Below are 20,514 nucleotides of genomic sequence, written 5' to 3' on the forward strand. Positions count from 1 at the left end.
GTTGTCTGTGTACAGAAATACATACTCAATGGCAGTATTTACAAGCCTTCTATAGCTGGTTAACTGTCATTAATAAATTCACAACCTTCATCACAATCAACACTCAAAGATAACAAAGAGTAGTGGTTTGTAAGTGTATGGAATAAACAAATGATACAGTAATAAATACAGCTTTTTAATGCATAACATCATAATATGTACTTATAGGTATGTCTTGATATATAATATGTATGCAGATAGCTTTCATTCCTGTTTGATACATGTGCTGTGCTGATCCTGGTAGTTGCAAATTAGATGACACAAATATCTCAATCCACTTGTCAGCCAATACCTAAATGATAGATACCTGTACCATATTGTGTTTGTTAACTACATATGATACACACGTATGATGGCAGGTGATTCAATCTATTAGGGTGACATTACCCAGATAGCAAGCGGATCTGGGCCATATACAGTCCAGATCTGGCCCTTGTGGCTTAGTTCCGGCCCATATATGGCCCAGAATCATTACACATCCGCTTGCTATCTGGGAAACATGAAGCTCAAAAAGGTATGATATACTGGACACATGAGAGCAGCTTAGCACGATGTACTACACTGTATATCAATCTGATGTCACTGAATCAATGCATCAAATGAAGGTGCTTTATAGTGTTGAGTATGCCTTGAAGGTGTAGTTAGTATCTATCATTTAGGAGGACAGTTAATAGTCTTTATCTTAGTCTATGTTTTCAGAACCTTCCAGACATTAGTGAATTGTCATGAATTGGAGCTGTTGTCAGTTGTTGTTGTTGATGTTTTTTGGCCTGCACATGTCATGAGTGTCTGTACCCAGACGCTTGTCAGCCTGTGTGTTGTCAGTGTTGTCGTCAGTATGGTGTGTCAGTTCAGCGGCCGTTTGATTGTCCTGTATGTAGTGATGCAGGGGGGTTGTTGATGGCTTGGATCGGTCCAGTCTCTGAGCGTCCTACAGTAGTTCTTCCAGTCAGCCTAAGAAATGATCTGCCTCTCCTACAGTACACCTCTCTTTCACAGGACACAGGGAGACAATTTCTCTCTCTCTCTCTTTCTCTCTCTCTCGCTCTCTCTCTCCCTCTCTCTTTCTCTCTCTCTCTCTCTGTCTGTCTCTCGTTCTTTCTCTCTCTCTCTCTCTCTCTCTCTCTCTCTCTCTCTCCATCTCTCTCTTTCTCTCTCTCCCTCTCTCTCTCTCTCTGTCTCTCTCTCTCGTTCTTTCTCTCTCTCTCTCTCTCTCTCTCTCTCTCTCTCTCTCTCTCTCTCTCTCTCTCTCTCTCTCTCTCTCTGGGCTCCGGGTGCAGCTCCTGCTCTGGGATTATAGCGGTAGGCGGATGTGCATGGCAGAGCTGTTGGGCCGGGCAGCCAGGATGTAGATAGCGCTCTCCTTAAGGAAGTCTGACCAGGTCAGGGGCCTGGAGATGGAGATAGAGAGGATTACTATGGGTTCAGAACCAGCCACACGCACACACACACACACACACACACACACACACACACACACACACACACACACACACACAATCTGTAGCACACACACGCATACAGACCTCTGGTCATCTTTCTCAGAGTTGGGTAGTGATTTGTCTCTGCTTCTTTCACTGCTGGAGCTTGCTGGGCTGCTCTCAGAGATGGGCCCCACATGGCTTATACTGCATCAGGAGACACACACACACACACACACACACACACAGGGTCTGTTTACACCTGCTGTAAGATTATTATGTCTGTGAACAAGACAACATCTTGCTTTGATACACGATTCGAGACAGCTTTAGGAGGTCATGCACTACCGCTGAACTTTCTGCAAAGCCACAGCTAAGACATGAATATTTAAACATCAACAGTCGCTGGAGGTTCAACTCTGTGCACCCTCTAAACAAAATTCTTTTAAACCTTCTTATGCTTTATATTGCCACACACTGTCTTGTGGTTTTATGAATGAGCGAGAGTTGAGAAAGGCTGAAACAGCAAAGGAGGTGAAGAAGCAGCATCTTAGCCAAGACTGTCTCTAGTTAGGGTGGATTAGAGTACAGATTGAGTCATGGTTATAAGCACCACTCGTGTCCACTCAGCACCAGAGTCCTCTTAAAGCTAATGAGTGAAGCTCTCAGCTTCTCACAGGAGAATAAAAGCCCCTCGTTTGATCTTACTACCAGAGGCCTGGCAGTGGTCTTATCCAAGGCTCATTAACATGCTGTAACCATATCAAGGGCTTTCTGAGTCAACGTGACATTTTATTCATGGGACTTGATTCATTTATTCATATTGTCTTAGATCCAGGTTGGGTACTGTGGAGGGTTATACTGCCGAGGGCTCCTTGAGATTGAAGTGAGATATAAGATTTTATCAGGTACTATATATAAGAATGCAACTCTACAAGCCCCCTGGGTTCATCCCCTTCCTAGCACTGTCTTTATGTGCTCAACTTAAGTAAACTTGAAGGTGTTGAGGTGAGGTAGTGAATAGAGGAAGCCCATGCCATTCTGTATCACTTACCCACAATTCATAGGAGAACACAATCCCATAAGTCTGTGCAGGACGCCACATGTGGGATAGGTAAAGGGGGATGGAATGGTAGGATATGACATATGACACGTGTAATACAGACACATGCCACACACTCGCATGCAATGCATACAAACTCTCTTGGGTACACAGACACACACCTACGGTCTGACTGAATCAGGGCCTTAAGCCTTCTGTACACTGTACGACTGAAAAAATCTTAGATCGGGGATCCCTTCCCACTGTAGGCTACGACCGGGACTCCGTCTCAAGACCATACGACCATACGACGTGTGTATTCACACTATGCGATTTGTATTCACACTATACGATTTCTGTCAGCCCCGATTACGACCACGATTCATCTTGGCTGAAGGATGTCTTGGCTTGGAGGTCGTAGCCTCGCTGTAGAACGTCGTAGCAATGAATCGCAGATCGTACACCTTCTCACACTGTGCGACTTGCGAGTCCCGATTTTGCATACGATGAGCTACGATCGTCTGCGACAACCCACGACCACCTTACGACCTCAGGATCGTGGGTTTTATCGCACAGTGTACATGCGGCTTTAGTCAAGGTCTAACTTTCTTATGGAGAACACTGAGATGAGATGCTATGAGCCGAGGAGAGGTGAGTAGAATGTGAATAGGGCTTTTGATAGCTTGTAAGAAACTGCGGTAAGAGAAATGCTCAAAACAAGGAGCCTGTGGGTCCCAAATTTAGGAATCAACCATCCAGATGTGATGTTATTTCACGGTTCTGCCAGTATTAGTCTTCGGTTGGACTAGTGGTTAGCCTACAGACAATTACATCATCAAAGCGTCTAATACAATTGTTGGACAACATTGTTTGTCCTCTCTGTCTGTACAGTAGCATGTGAGAGAGAGATGCGTATATCTAAAATATGTGCGGTAAAGAATGTTGCGATGTCGGTCACAGATGGTCTGAGGCAGCATTTAAAAGCGCTCCGCCGTTATCTCCCCTCATCTCGCTCTCTGTCTCCTGCAATAATCACCTCAACCACTCTCCTCAGTGCTGACTGCGTTCATATTCAGACGAGCTTTCCAGATCCTCCAAATGAAATTCTCTGTCTGAATTGTCAGCAAACGTTCAGTTTAAAGTGATTTATATTCCCTCACGGTGCACCTGCATGCAAAGAGGATCATTTAATTCATGTTCTGCACGAGTTTAATGATGAAGTCAGCATCCCCTCCCGGGTTGTAACCGGCTTCGTTAGTAGCAGCAGCACATTAAATGGTACTACCACATCAGTCATGCATGAGCTTGTTTTTCTCGAGTGAGAGGCTTTGAGCTTCAATCAGGAAGTCATGCATTGAGTCTAGATTGACTCCAGACTTCAGTCGGCTGGGTCATCCCAGATAGCAAGCGGATCTGGGCCATATACAGGCCAGATCTGGCCCTTGGGCTTAGTTCCGGCCCATATATGGCCCAGAATCATTACACATCCGCTTGCTATCTGGGTTGGAGCCTCACCAACGCTGGCGCTTACCTCACGTTGCAGGACTGGGAGTCTTTGCTGAGCTTGTGGAACCAGGATTGCTGGGCCCAGCGACTCTCCGCCGCCGAGATCACCCCGTCTTTGTCCACGTTCAGGCCGAGGAACACTGACCTTGCACGGTCGCGCTCCTTAGAGGTCAGCTGACGAACCAACGAGTTCTGGAGACAAGACCAGACAGAAGTTCGTTTTTTTAAGTCGACGGTCCCCTAGTGCCCTCTTCCAGGCTCGGAGGGATGGGGTTCTGGATGGTTCTACTACCTCCGTACGGAACTTCATGAGCACCCCCAGAGACTCATGGTACAGGAAGTCAGACCACTCGATCTGACCGCTCTTCTCCGGGTCCAGGGCGGCGAACTGGGCCAAAACCTCCTCTTCCTGCTCATCAGACAGGTCCTTCTCAAACAGCTGCTTGGACACAAAATGGCGGTACTGAAGGAGCTCGTCCAGTACCAGGCACGACTCTGGAAGACAACGAGGAGCAATTCATCACATCAGTCCAACAAATCACTAGGCAGCTATACAGATATAATCACTCAGGGGCGGGGATCCTGGGGGGGGGTCTGGGCGGGACATGTCCCCCCCAATATTTACATTGGGGCAGTGGCATTCAAATGACCATACAACCGCGTAGGAAGATGTCCCCCCAAAAAAATACCCTTGCAAAATTTCAATGTAAATGTCCCCCCCAAAGTTGAATACAGATCCCCGCCACTGTAACCAATGATCAATTGATGAATCATCAATTGATGATTAACTTTCAGAAAGGCAGAGCCACCTCCCCTTGACTTTGTATAAATACCACAAGGAATATAAAACTGGACAATTATTTCCCCCCTTTACCAGTAAAAATACCATCCATGGTCAAAATAATCTCCAGATAATCGACCAATCCCAGCTCACCGGGGATGATCTTGCACTGCTTGAAGGTTTCCATCAGGCTGTACATCTCCTCCTCCGTCAGCAGCAAATCCACGTTGTCCTGAGAAAGAGAGAGGAGGCAGAGAGAGAGAGGGGTCACTCCCAAAATAACAGAGAGGTCACGTGTGTGGAGGGACGAGGAGGATGGTTTACAGTCGAGGGAATGGAGTGGACTGCCTGCAATGTAGTAGAGGAAGTGGGTCAGTGTGTGTGCCCTGATCGATTTCACATGCAATTTGTCCTTAGGCAGACCTTATATGTCCCATATGTCCAGACTGTTCTACCGAGCCCTGTGTACTAGGCACTGTATGCATTGTGTCCAATCCAATTTAAATATGGAACCAATCTGGATGCTGTCCACCAGACCAGCTATTAAACTCCTAATTATCTGCAGCAGGTGTATGGAGGAAGCTGCCTGTTTGGAGGATGCCCGATATCTCTCTCTCTCTCTCTCTCTCTCTCGATTTGCTCCATAGAGCAAGGCATCTGATTGGTTCTGAGCATGTAGATGGGGTGCACACAACTATCCAGGTTTAATGAAATGTTGATAATTTTAAATGGAGATGATGCTGTGTGATGCTCCTATGTGGTCATCTCTCTCTCTCTCTCTCTCTCTCTCTCTCTCAGACAAACAATAATAACTTGCCATGTGTGCCAATGTGTGTCATTCCCAGAGATCACAGGTACATGGGGATCAGGCGAAGACACCCGTAGAGCTTGTTGACATAATCCTATTATGATTAAAACACCACCAGTATGAAGGTCAAAACAGGATTGAGGCCAGCACTTGATGTATGGTATGTGGCCTGTGTGCTCCCGCCAGCCCCTAAAACACTTGACTGAACTAACACGGGTGGCAAAGGCCAGTAAGCATGCGCTTCATCACATAGCCCACGTATGTCCCAGAGAGCTCAAAACACTGCCTGACACCATGCCTGTGTGCCATGTCCTCTTCTGGGAAATATGTGGGTTTGACTTTGAAGTGTGTGTGCATTTATTCGCTTGTCCGTGCGAGTGATTGTGCGTGCAGGAGGGAGTCCAAATGTAATTGTGCCTGGGGACTGGAGACAGACAGGCTGCCGGTTGACATTTGGGCTTCGGCCTAATGTGAGACGATCCCAGGACAGCACAAGCGCACCACAGGGCTCAATAAGAGTCGAAAGCAATCCCATAATTCTGAGTGCATTGATTAGCCTGTGAGGAGAGGTCCTGTCCTGGCCTGGCCTGCCACCCCCCCCCTTCTATCCACCTTGGTCAATTCCTCCCTGCCCAGAGAACACTGATGACTCCAAATAAATCAAAATAAATATACATAAAAATGTTAATAATATACATTTAAAAGTAGTACTTTTAAATAAATATATTACTATACTATAATCCATGTTGCTATCATATTCTACTTTCTAAACCATGTGCTTTTCTTTTCTGTCATCTTTCAAAACTCATATGCAGGTGCCCTGTCAGGGTGAGAAGAAAGTGATCTGATTCACTCTCCCTCTGGGCCAATCTACACGAATCAGTTTGACAAGCTGTCATACATGTTTTCTTTCATGACATTTTCATCTACTGACTAAAGCCCCTAGCATATTTTGTACACAATCTAAATGCCCATTGTACTCAGCTGAACACAGAAAGCCCTTAAAGGAATGTGTGCCCAGTATTAAACCATTTAGAGTTTTGGAAGAAGTCTAAATGAAGCTTAGAAGCTTTGGGAGAAGTAATTACTTCTCCCAAAGGGCCTGAGGGAATCATTATGAAAATAATGGGAAGACTTGTGTCTCCTGTCCCCATGACCATGGAGAAATATAAGCCCTGTTGACAGCAGCACCAGCTCTCAGCACCTGACAGAGCCCCAAGGCCGGACTGAATGACAGCCCAGAATAACACGATGTGTGATGAAAACATAAATATGTCGTCCTTCAGAATGTTTTGTATTTTTTTTTCCACTCTTCCGTTTGGTAGATGACTTCTACTCTCGCAGCGTGCAAACGTAATATACTGTCGGCTCTCCTCCAGTTTGAAGGGTACTTTAGGAGCTGTACCATTGTGTTGTTTGAAATTTCGTGATGCTTCTCCCAGATCATGAGAGGGCCTTGATATTCACAACACACTTGAATTTCTTGAGAATGTTGACAACACTCAACATTGTTTCCATAATTTACAACATCATTTCCAACATACCATTGAGATAAATCTTAATTAAAATGTGCCTTTATGGACCCTCTGAGTGTATGTGTGCACAGTACTGTATGTGCATGTGTGCACATGTATGCGTTTGTGTGTGTGTGTGTGTGGGGGGGGGGGTCGTGACGGACTTTAGTGAGCATGTGGCTTTTCCTACGTTAAATGCAATTATTGTTAGTCGCATTGGATAAAAGCGTCTGCTAAATGACTGTATTGTAATGTAATGTAGTGTAATGTAATGTGATGTGATGTGATGTGATGTGTGATCCAGACTCACGCAGTAGTAGCAGCTCCAGCCAGTGGCGCTGTGGGCCGTCTCCTTCATCTCCTCCAGGGCTTCCGGCCGCAGGACCGCCATCTCCCTCAGGCAGCCGTCGTGGTAAACCCGCGTGCAGGTCCGGCAGGGGAACAGGTCATCCGCCGTCCACACCTCGCACACCTCACACATCTCATCGTTCACCGGCTGGGGGAACAGGGGGCAGAACATGTGGCTCTGGAACATCTGACGTCACTAGCAAATCACGGTTTGTATATGATAATAATGCCAAATGTTTCAAAACGAATCTTCAATCGTTCATACATCCTCCATTAAACTGATCCGTCAGGGTTTGAATGCCCCCCTCTCTCTCATACAGTCAGGTAAAGAGGTTTTGTCTCTTCCCAAATATGTAGCCTGCAGCACCTTTCAATGGGAATGTTTTCCCGTTCAAATTCAAATGACAACTTGAGGAGTCTTAAAAACTCTGAATAGAAGCAGGACCTATAATACATATATCTACTTTATATGTCAAAGTCAACTTTATTTGTATAAATAATATAATCTGTTCATACAAACAAATGTAGCACACAGTGCTTTACATAAAAATAAAAATAAATAAAAAAAAGTTAAAATAGTAGATAAAAATAAGAGAATAAAACATGACAAATCATATATGGTAAAAGAGAATAGAAAGTAAGAGAAAATAAAGTAAGTAAAAAGTTAAAAGTGAGTGTGTAAAAAAATACAATTAATATAGGTAAAACTACATGATGAAAGCAAGATTAAAAAGGTATGTCTTAAGATCTCGCTTAAAAGTTCCCATAGTTTGGGCCATCCTTAGGTATTCTGGCAGGGTGTTCCAGAGGCTGGGAGCGTAAAAACCGAAGGCTGCCTCCCCATGTCTCTTGGTCCTGGCTCCAGGAACCGTTAAAAGTTCAATTCCAGAGGATCTCAGGGTGTATGCCGTAAAAGAATGCCTGATATGTATTCAGGTGCATGACCATGGAGTGTAAACAAATAAAATAATCTTAAAATCTATTCTAAAACTAACCGGTAACCAGTGTAGCAATTGTAAGACTGGCGTGATGTGTGCCTTCCTTCTGGTCTTAGTGAGGACGTTTGAAAAAGTATTTTGTATCATCTGAAGTTGACTAATAGCTTTCTTTGGTAGAGCAGATAGGAGAGCGTTACAGTAATCCAACCTGCTACTGATAAAAAGCATGCATTAGTCTTTCAGTATCGGCCTGGGAGAGAAAAAACCTTAGCAAGTTTCTGTGATAAAAAGATGCCCTTGTAACATTCTTAAAGGACCATACCGGTCTAAATATGATTTGATCTCCTTAAAAGAAGGTTGGACATTGCTTGGGTGTCCTATACACAGTAACTGTCAGAATTGGGGGCTGGCACTTAAAAGTGACAGCTTAATATTCAAAAGAAGTAAAATCATCAAAGGAAGTGCTCTTGCAGCTCAGAGCATCTGAAGCTACGGTGGCTACCCCTCCTCCTTTTTTTCCACTTCTAGTTGATTGAAAGAAAATATAGTTGGGAGGAGAGGTTTCAATAAGCGCTGCTGATCCATTTACATTTAGCCAAGTTTCCGTTAAAAACATGCAGTCTAATTAACATTCACATATAAGATTGTTAATGAGAAACGTTTTGCCAGCTCGGGACCTGATATTTAGCATTGTCATTGATATATTCTCTGGATAGAGGAACTGATTTGAGTTAGATCCTGTTAGAGGCACAGATATCAAATTGTCTTTGCATACTCCATTTGGTCTGTGGCTGGCTCTGGGATGTTGAAAGAGAATTGCATTGTTCAATCGTGTTTATACACCTCCCACTAGGAACACTAGGATCACTAAAAACTATCAGATCAAAGGTAGTTACTATGTCCAAAATCCCGCCACATCCATTTGTGGGCACTGGGTCAACAGGATCGGGGCCTAGGGGAGATGGATCGCTAGGACTTCAATACGATGTCAGCGCCTGAGTGAAGAAGCCATGTTCTCGGAGAGCAGCCTGGCCCCCTGTCAGTTTGGGTGGAGACCCTCACGTTTCAATAGTCTAGGCCTCTCCCAGAACAGTTGAAATTGGAGATGAAAGGGACTCCTATTGAAGCCCAGTAGTCCTGTAGCCAAGTGTGAAGCCCGAACAGTCAGGACCATCTCTCAGCACCCCTTCGGTATGTAGGGAGGGGCCCAGAGATGAGGACCCATTTTCCAGTGTTATGTCTAGCAGGGAAATTATCAGTGCTTTAATCATCTTTAAACATCATCTTTAAACTGTTCCTACAGCTCAAGCTCTGTTATTGCACTATTCAATGTTTATAGTGTTCTATTTATATATTATATTGCACAATGTATTGTTTATATTGTTCTATTTCACTGTACTTTGATGCTTGTACGGTATATTGCTTGTCGTTTTCTGTCCATGCGCTTTCACATTTGTCTGTCTGTCCGTGTTCTTGTCTGTTCATTTCTGTGTTGTTTTTAATTTTGTTGTAAAGTGCATTGAGGCACCTCAGTGTGATTTTGCACTCAACGAATACATTCTATTCAATTCAATACAATACATGTAGGATGATGGATTCGGCCTTGGTGTAGCCAGCCAGGATGCTTGCGAGTTTGTGGTGGAGATCACAAACTCAAGCCCCTGGGAAACAGTGAACTCTGGAGGAACCTCCAGATGATGGAGAGATGACATGTCTCTGACTATAGAGCTAGAAAATACACACACTGGAATTGCAGCTCCCGGTTTCACTTTATTGATAAATATGCAACGTTTCGACCTTTAGCAACTTCACAGTTCAAAGGTAGCAGGTATATACTGTATAGTCTGAGAGCCCTTGACATCACACTTGACATCATCTGTCAGTCAATTTATGGTAAAATGGTGCTTGCCATTCAGCACAGTTGTTGGCTGCAAATATGTCTACAAATACATCAAGAATGGCATACCTATATTTACAGCAATCTCAATCAATACAAAGTTTAATTCATCCATTATACAATAGATGAGGCCATATTAGGGAAAAAGAACAAAGATACAGAAGAGGCTATAAGCTATAAAATTGACTTATCAAAGTGTAATTCCAGTGTGCGGATTTTCCTATTTCTCACACGTGTGTATTCTTAATTCTTAAGCACCTGGCCTAACGTAGGTTGGATGTGCGCACAACTACTTAGCCTTTTCTGACTATAGAGCTGCCAATAATAATGGTGGAGATGGTCGAGTCAGGGGGAGGAGCCAGCTGAGAGGAGGGGCAGGGGCATGAGGCAGGGGGCTGGGGAGGAGACTGTGTGGAGGGGTGGGCGGGGGGCTGAGGGGTGTGGCTCGGGCAGGCTACATAGTGATGTCATCTCCATCCCCGGCGCGCTGACTCCAGGCCGCGTGGTGATGTCATCTCCTGTCCCCAGCGTGCTGACTCCAGGCCGCGTGGTGATGTCAGCTCCCTCACCGAACCCACGATCTCCAGAGGGCCCATACCCCACGTCAGTTACTACCAGGGGTTGGAACCTGTTGGTTACACAAACCCAAGCCTGTGGTGGGAGGAAGTTGTTGGTTCTCTTTCGCGCTCCTTTCACATATCCCAGGGCTGGAACCAGGAAGTGGATTTCAGTGAGAAGGTGGCTGGGGTGGAACAGCTGACAGACTGAAGGGAAGGGCTCACCCGTGTGAGACAGCTGGTTCAGCTCACCGCCAGGGTTGGTGAGGTTGAGCTTCAGGGGAGAGATTTCTCTCGCATGACCGCAGGCTAGGTCCACGTAAGTTCAACAGGAAGCCATCCTTCTCCTTCAGCATCTCCTTCAGCATCTCCTTCAGCCGGTTCACCTCCTCCTCCAGTCTAGCGATCCTATTGATCCTCCCATCACACTGGGAGCAGTGAGTGGGAGATGGAGGGCACGAGAACGGCTTCGGTTAATGGTGCCATCTGGCATGCTGAAGGATAAAATAAAAACTGGCCAGCTACAGGCTCAGGCTCTGGCCTCTAATAAAATAAAATAATGAAAAAATAATAAAAGCTAATAAAATTTTTAAAAGTAATAAAGGTAATAAAAACGAATAAAAACATAGGCTATAATGCAGAGAGGCTCAAGGCGAAACTTACAGGCCAGGGCTCTTATTAAAAGAGCCCAGTGCATTGTTAAACAGATGTTATATATGACCAGTTGAAACAAACATCACTTCTGAATCAAGTCCAAGACCATCCTGATCTCGCAAGGCTTTTGAATCTACATTCTTCCTCCTCCAATTACTATGGAGTGCCTGGGACCTTGACCCCAAGAGCACCGCCTACTTTTGATTACACTGCACTCACTTGAGTGCCAGGTGGAATTTTCCTCTAAGAAATATGTTTGTGCCGAGGTAAATTTCATCAGCGTCCTATGAGGAGGAACTATACAGGCAGCTACGGGCATGGTTTAGGTCATGGGTTCCCAAACTCCATCAATGTGGGCCTCCCCTCTGAAAACAGTGACAGTTCCCCCCCAACCCCCCAAATCTGTCCATTTAGCTAGCCCATAACGTTACACAGCTAAGTTAGCTCGGTGGCACCTGTTGCTAGTTAACGTTATGACGTTTTCGCACAATACATTCATGCCTGCGGGAGGAGGCTCTCTCTGCACTATCCACAAATTTTGGATACATCTCTCCCATTATTTATTTCGATTTTCTGACCTTTAAAATCACGTTTCATTCATAAAAACCATAGAAAATTCTAAAATAAAAAATGTTTTCCTTTTTTTTCTTTTCTAACCATCCCTCCGCGCCTCCCCTGAATTTCTTTGGGGCCCCCCAGGGGAGGCCCGCCTCACAGTTTGGGAATGCCTGGTTTAGGTGATACCACAGCGAGAATCGCTAACATGGCACCGTGATAGATGGTGATAGACAGTTCATCATCCAATCATCTGCCAAGTATTTTTGTACTTTGCCAAACAGTTTCCAACAACACATTCCCAGATGGTTGTGTGGAACAAAGTTGATGTTTGATTGAACTGGTTGCGTGGAACAAACCATCTGGCACGTCAGGTTGGTTTTTCCTGAATGAAATGCTGCATCATGGGTTCAGGCCAGACGCCCTAGCCTTCATCTACAGGTAGAGCATGTTCAACCACAGACAAGAGATGATAACAGATGTGACCCTGCACACAGAATCAATCCACTCACTCCGTACATGTGCTCGGGCTCTGCCGTCAGGGTCAGATATGCCAGCATCTTCCTGGTCATGCGAAGTGACCTTGACAAACTCCGAGGTTAGTTAAGATCTCAGGGAAGACGACATCCCCTGGTCAAACTCACACCCCCGGTTTAGTGTGTGACTGCTACATGCTCTCAAGCTAAAAAGAAAAAAATACATGAAATGGCTTCCTGTCAGTGTGTATGAGTCATGCATCCTGAGGTGATAATTACAGTCATTTTGTAAAGGGGAGGACAATTGTTCTCCATCGATTTTACCGTACCATTGAGTGAGAAGAGGGTTCCTGCTTGACATCATTAATTCAACCGTTTTCAGGGGGGCGGGGGGGGGGGGATTCAGCAACTTGTGAGTTGAATACCTCGTTCTATGGACCTGGTTTCTACTGAAGCCTGTCATAAGACTGTTTCCAAGCATTTTGTTGTTATCATGACGATTCAGTCAACACTGTTCAGAAATTGACCTAATTCACCTGGACTCACTCACCTGAATTCACTCACACCTGCCTCACATGGCTAAACCCTTTCAGAACACATACAGGTTCAATACACACGTTCATTAGTGCAGAAAAGCCACCTTCTGTTCTCTTTCTTTCTGATGAGCGATGTTAGTGAAAAACATGGCTGTTGTTCCTCTGACAGTCGCGTATTATCTGCAGCAGGTAATGCTGCCTGTTTGGAGGATGCCCGCTATCTCTCTCTCTCTCTCTCTCTCTCTCTCTCTCTGTCTCTCTCTCTCTCTGTCTCTCTCTCTCTCTCTCTCTCTATTTCTCTCTGCAGTGTTGGAACGGCCAGACTCAAAATTATGGGGATATTTGGAGCAGCCGGACTCAAAATAAATAAATTCATTCATTCATTCATTCATTCATTCATTCAATCATTATTTAGTCAGCACTGTCTGGATGCTCCTGCTCTGCCTGTGTGCTTGCGACTCCCGCCCCATCTCCAGTCACCAGAGTGTCTCTAGACGCTGAGGCCACCCCCCCCCCCACACTCTGACTACCCCCCCCCACAGGTCCTAGCTGTGAAGGGCTCTCAGGCACAAACACAGAGCCTCGCCTCCGGAATGGAAATAACCAGGATGACAGCATCATGTCTTATCTCACCTCCAGCAAATGGTGCAGTCGCCCGACTCTTTCACCGCAGCCTATCACAGACTGAGACTCCCCATCCTGACTAGTGTGAAGGTGCGGGGTGATAAGGCTGCACCGTTGCCATGGTAATTTCAAGCATCTGTGTAAATCTTGTGCATCCCTGTGGGGATTTTAATGACCGGGAGATATGACGGTACAGTAGCCCGCGGCTTGCGCATCGTTTCCATAGCGCCCTCTGGGCGGTCCTCACCTGCTCCCTCTGGTCCAGGGCCACCTCCACGGGCTGGTCGTCATCGGCGTCCCTCTTGGGGCGCACGAACGCCGGCGGGGTGAGCTGGTGGCCGGTCTTGTCTAGATCCTCAGGCTCCACCCCCTTGCCGTCCCGTAGCCTGGACCAGGCCTCCTGGTTGACCTTGCACTCGTCCCTGGTGGCGGCCGACGGCCCCGCCTTGCCATCTGTCTGCTTAAGCTCCGCCTGCTCGACGCCTTCCTGGCCGGCCGGGGGATCGGCTTCGGGGGGCCCGCCCCCCGCCTCTCCAGAACCCTCCGGCTGGTGCGTCGAGGACGGGGCGGGGCGTTCCCTCAACCCCTCCTTGAAGGCGGAGACCACCACGCTACATTTCTGCACCTTCTCCACCTGCTGCTTCTTCGACATGAGCACCCCCATGACTGGAGAGAGAAAGAGGAGAAGAGGAGGCCTTGTTACCAAACAATATTGATTCATATTGATCATGTGGATTGGGACTAGCAAATTAAGATCAGAGAGACAGAGATTTTAATCGGGAAAAACAATAAAAGTGATACTGTATCACTGGTGTGTGTGTGTGTGTGTGTGTGTGTGTGTGTGTGTGTGTGTGTGTGTGGTTTAGTCATTGGCTACGTTCCCTGTAACTCATCTAATTACCGCTTATGAGCAGAGCCTAGAACTCCTGGACAGCTGCCGTCACTGCCCATCAATCATAGCTGATTGCCACATGAAATAACCTTTGATGGAGATAACATCAATAAATCAACACATTAAAAGGGAGGGTGTAACAGAGCAGTAGCAAATCTTCCTGCAGCCGAATACAAACCAGAATACAGATTGTCTAGTAATTCCAGTCAGATTGCAGCTCAACCATGAATTCAATTATTGAAAATGACGCTTTTTAATAATGCAATAGTTTCAGGTTGATTACACAATACTTATGCGAGACGTTTCATGATCTGCAACTAAATGTCATCCGGACACGCTCTAGACGAGCGCTTGTGTGAAATCCGATTCGTCTGGGGTGTAGGAGTCGTGTCCTCTTCATCTCTTTCTGGGCCGCCAGGTTTGTGTTGTGTTGCCAGGTTTGCTTGATTTCCTCAATAGACAGAGATGTATGAGGACACTCCTGTTACACCTACTGCTCACGTCAAGCCTGAGGCTCCAGCTCGGATGTGGGAGGAAACGAGAGGAAAAGCTTGTTTGAAGCATCCGGGGGAGGAGGGGATTAGTACGATGCGGGAATTAATCTCACAACCAGTGATGTGTCCATTGTCCTCCTGCACAGGAGGGTGAAGGCAGATGGCCGAGTGACTGATGTGGCTGATATGTCCAACACTCCCTCTTTAGGACCCAGCGCTGGTGTGTCTGGGGGGGGCTGTCTGGTTACTGTTGAAACCATTAACTAAAATGGGAACTCATTTCATGTTAAAGCAAGCGTGGATATAGGACCAGGACAGAGTTGTGTGGTGAATGCTATCAGTGCGCCTATTATAAGGTAGTCGGTTGAACGTATTTCTAGGTCAGATTCCACAGGAAAAACGGGGCAACCATGGCGACCGCGGAAGAGCTGTGTGCTGTAGGTCAAAAGCCACAAGCTGAAAAAAACATGACTTGCTGGATGGTACTCTCAGCGAATAAGAAAGAGTCAAGGCCTCTTCAGCTCATGTCATGCTCACAGACCTCCGTGACGCCATAGTAAGAGTATAGTAGTATGTGATCTGCAGCTCTCAGCTGGGGGTGGGTACCCACTTCCTGTAAACCCGCCCCCTTCACTACCCATCATCCTCCTGCGTGTAGATACCAGGGCTCTCGGGAGACCTCGGCACATTTGAGGTTAACTTATGAATTTTAAATGACTTATTTTCTTCTGTGGCCAAGCTGACACATGTGGGTCAGCACTTTGATGCCTTGCCACAGTAAAGGGGGATTGAGTAAACTGACACTTAGTTACTGGGCAGTACTTACAACTGAGTGAATCTGGCAAAAAAGCAAAATATATATTACCGCATGACTGACTGTTTTCAGATCTTGCATCCCAGAACAGCAGGGGTGACACACAGTACAAGGTCTTACTTAGATTGATTTGAATTGTACCCACTGCAGCAGTGTACACCCTGCCTAAATGCTTTTGATGCCAGGCTGAGAGGATCTTATCTTAATATTGCCTCAGGTGACTGCCTGTGCCTCAGAATACAAAAAAAGCAGGGCCTGACTGACATTCAAATGGGTTTTAAGACTGACGGTACGATTCTAATGCCCCTGATCGTTTGTCCCAGACGAATCTCTCCTCCACTGTCCTCTCCAGCAGATTGCTATGTGGTATTAAGCTAGCAATTTGCAGGGCAGGACAGTGGAGGAGAGTTCCCCAGGGACTTCACTAGTCTCATAAAGGAACAGCTGCCTCCGCTTGCTTCCCCTGCTGAACTCCCGCCACCCGGACCCCTCTGAATGATTTAAATGCCTCTGGATTCAAAAAAGGAAGAAGAAAAAAGAAGAAGAGTATGAGGAGGGAGGAAGCCATAGCCACTTCTTGGGGCCGGACCTCACAATGTGGCAGAGGAGCCCAAGCTGCACCTCCTCAGAGGGTGTCTAGAGAATATAGAGGCAGCTTTAACAGCAGAGAAGTCCCTGTTAGCGCTCATTCTAAATGAGCACGGGAAGCAAGCTAAATGTGAGTGAGCATGGTGAATTTACAAGGCTAAAGAGGACCTCGCTGATCCTTTTTCATTGGTATTCATGAATGAGGCCCCGTATGCTTTGATGCATCTTTGTGATTGGTGCCGCCCGCATTGTATGATCTGAGTCCATTTGTACAGTCTGTCACCGCCAACAAACGAGGCCTATAGACAAGTAACCACATGTGTGTTTAAACATTAACAGATGTACAGGCCATCCTAATAATATTTTGTGTGAATATGCATCACTTGCCAGGACACAACATCTTATATTTAGTGCTATGCATTTAACCCTCTTAATGTAAAAGTCAGAAGACAATGAGATTACAAAACAGTAACACAACTGCAAATGGAACATATGGTTATTCGTCTGTACTCTTCAAATAAGCAATCTTGTTTTGCTCCATAAAGCAAGGCATCTGATTGGTCCTGAGCATGCAGATGGGGTGCACACAACTGTCTAGGTTTAATGAAATATTGATCGTTTTAGATGGAGGTGGTGCTGTGGGATGAGCTCCTACAGTACGTGGTCATCTCTCTCTCTCTCTCTCTCTCTCTCACACACACACACACCCACGCTGCCCCGCCCCTCTCTCTCTCTCTCTCTCTCTCACACACACACTGCCCCGCCTCTATCTCTCTCTCTCTCTCTCTCTCTCTCTCTCTCTCTCTCTGTCTCTCACACACACACACACACACACACTGCCCCCCCCCCTCTCTCTCTCTCTCTCTCTCTCTCTATCTCTCTCTCTCTCACACACACCCACGCTGCCCCGCCCCTCTCTCTCTCTCTCTCTCTCTCTCTCTTTCTCTCTCACACACACACACTGCCCCGCTTCTCTCTCTCTCTCTCTCTCTCACACACACACACACACACACACACACACAATGTCCCGCCTCTCTCTCTCTCTCTCTCTCTCACACACACACACACAAACTGCCCCGCCTCTCTCTCTCTCTCTCTCTCTCTCTCTCTCTCTCTCTCTCACACACACACACACACACACACTGCCCCGCCTCTCTCTCTCTCTCACACACACACACACACACACACACTGCCCCCCCCCTCTCTCTCTCTCTCTCTCTCTCACACACACACACACTGCCCCGCCTCTCTCTTTCTCACACACACACACTGCCCCCCCCCCCTCTCTCTCTCTCACACACACACACACACCCACACACACACTGCCCCCCCCTCTCTCTCTCTCTCTCTCTCTCTCTGTCTCTCACACACACACACACACACACTGCCCCCCCCTCTCTCTCTCTCTCTCTCTCTCTCTCTTTCAGTGTCATCCTCATGAGGCTGGCCAGACAGGATTTATCAGACAGGATTTATCAGAGTTCAAGCAGCGCAAGTCCATCTGACTGCAGAGTAGTAACAATAAACAATGACATGACTCAGCACTACTGAGAAACTTTGCACAAGTCAATTTCATTTCGTAAATGTCCCCCCCAAAAATCCCTGGACGCCCCTAAATGCTAGTACATCTATTTATGTCACACAGAGACATGCGAACAGGGTATCACCGGCCAGCCAGGACACCTTGGGCTGGGTATTAATATTCAGCGGGACACCTCGCCTGTACAGGTGTAACAGTGGAAAATCACCAGGGTTTAACCTAATTAAAGCTGCCTTCACCCTCCTAGAAAAAGCAGACACTTTATTTCAATCACACTACAAACCCAGCCACTACAAAAGCTCTATTCATGTTGTCTCTATTAGTCCAAAAATAATAACAATAATAATAATTTGTTACAGATTGTTCAACCTATAAGCTTTTCTCATACAGACAACACGGTGGCTTTGAGAGGCAGCACGCAGTGAAGGGGTGTACCGGATCTACTGAACCCATTGACAGGGCTGCGAGCTGCAAGATCTGAGTACACCGTGTAGTGAGGATGTGACTGTACTGACATGTTTTTGCTCTCAAGGGAGAAGGGGTGGGGGGGGTGAATGGAGGCATCACAAAGCTTGTCTGTTCATGGGAATGTAAGCCCCTTTTATCCAGAGATCTCATCCACAGCCCATTAAACTAACGAGCTCACCCAGACCTGCTCACACACAGACACACTCGAAACATCGCAAATCACAGAACCAACCGTTGCTAAAGCAGGCCAGGCAGCAGTAATCTAATGAATAATATCCACATCTGCTGCTCTCTGCGGTGTGTGAGTGCCACGAAACACGCCTGATTCCCCCTCCCTGCCAGGATCCGTTCTCTCTGTTCTTACCAGCACCTCAACTTCTCCGGCGTCCCCAGAAGCCAGACCACGGCCTCCCGGGGGGTGTGTGACAAGCGTGCGGCCGTCCCAGAGAGCAGCGCACGGGGGGTTTGATATTCTACTGGTGAGTTGTCTACCGGGCACAGAGGCGCCAAGATGAGTAGGAATTTAAATCTAAATGCATCTTAGAGAGGAGCCCCAGCGTTGGCATTCACAAGCTGCCATGCAGACAGGGAGGGAGTGTGTGCCAGCCAATACCCTGAGAGAGAGGAGCGGACAATGAGCCCAGTGATGGCGAGCGGGGGGACACACCAGGGGCTCCAGGGGCTTGTGACAGGCTGTGGAGCAGGACTCAGTCTAGGGCTGCCTGACACACACACACACAAACACACACACACACGGACCCCAGGATTTGTCCGCTGGCTAGGGGGTGGGAAGTCCCAACAAGAGGGCATGTTGAATATGAGAAGCAAATGCCGCAGCACAGGAGGAATAGGCCGTGTTGCAGAACACTGAACCATAAATCAGACATGCTGAGTATAAGGTTGGATTATGACAACATTCTTACAAATTGCCTTGGCTTTTTTTTTTTGAATCCCCCCCCCCCCATGTAGGCTAGAAATTTCCTCAAGTCTGTCTTTTAGCTGGTGATCAATAAAGTTCCCAGTCCTTCGCTCAAACTTCAACAAATCCTAACAGTCTAACTAATCTACAGTCTAAGAGGGAGACAGCCTACTAACGGGGTTTTTGGATGTAATCACCTTGTTAGTATAGCATATGTGATCTGGGGGACATTTACCGACTATATAGTATAGCATATGTGATCTGGGGGACATTTACCGACTTTGGCTCATTCCAAGCTCATGCTCATTTCGAGCATTCGTTTCAGAGATGATGCTCACGGTGAGTGCTGGCTAATCTAAATTGTGCGGCTACATCATACACCAGCAAATGCATTTCTCACCCCGGCAGTCGCACAGTAGCCTAAAGAGGGGTCTTAATGACGTGCATGGACCCACCTCAATTCAACCTATAATACCTACCTCTTCATGTGTAATACGCCCACATTGTTATAGCCTAATCATTGTTAGATGACGAAACACATCATCTGCAAATCACCAAGAGGCATTTGCCCTGATGTAATTCAATGTATTGCGACAAAAACGGCAACGTTTTAACGTGGGACAGTAGGCTATGCCACTTTTGCATTACATACATACTATATAATAATGGTTCATTTAGCCTACCTTTTGTGTAGAAATAAAACACTCCACCGAGACTTTGAAGTTCCTTGTGACTCACGCGCGGCTACCCAGCATCTCAAGTGTTCGATTGAATGAAAAGTGGGCGATGCACCTTTAGGCTATACTCGTGAGACGTTATCTGAAATAGTTGAATATTTAACTTAATCCCGCCGACAATAAATTAGCACAGTTCTATACAGTAGCCAAAATGTCAAAAGCTTTTGTCAGATCAGAGCGACCAAAGAAGAGTCCTCCAAGAAAACTGGACAGCTCCGGTGCTGAATTCTTGCCACTCGCGCGTGAGAGCGCAGCGCATCCGTGCTCCGTCAATGAGAGCGTCCTTGAAGACTGCACCCGTATGCACGGTGACAGCTCCAGCGAAGTAGCACCCTTGTTATAAAGCTATTCACGACTGCACTCACT

The 20,514-nt window shown here is 46.5% G+C and overlaps 1 protein-coding gene across 1 annotated transcript; it reads right to left on the reverse strand.

Moving 5' to 3' along the window:
- Positions 1 to 1,333: 1,333 nt before the first annotated feature.
- phf24 (PHD finger protein 24) lies at positions 1,334 to 14,360 on the reverse strand (the record flags this gene model as incomplete). Its single annotated transcript, XM_084452752.1, has 8 exons — positions 1,334 to 1,430; positions 1,566 to 1,667; positions 2,515 to 2,547; positions 4,034 to 4,200; positions 4,301 to 4,503; positions 4,943 to 5,021; positions 7,422 to 7,607; positions 13,944 to 14,360. 8 exons carry the CDS (start codon positions 14,358 to 14,360, stop codon positions 1,334 to 1,336), a joined length of 1,284 nt encoding a protein of 427 aa, XP_084308878.1.
- Between the last annotated feature and the right edge of the window lie 6,154 nt (positions 14,361 to 20,514).

The sequence above is a fragment of the Borostomias antarcticus genome (genome assembly GCF_949987555.1).
Source record: "Borostomias antarcticus genome assembly, chromosome: 2".
Taxonomy (NCBI): Eukaryota; Metazoa; Chordata; class Actinopteri; order Stomiiformes; family Stomiidae; genus Borostomias; species Borostomias antarcticus.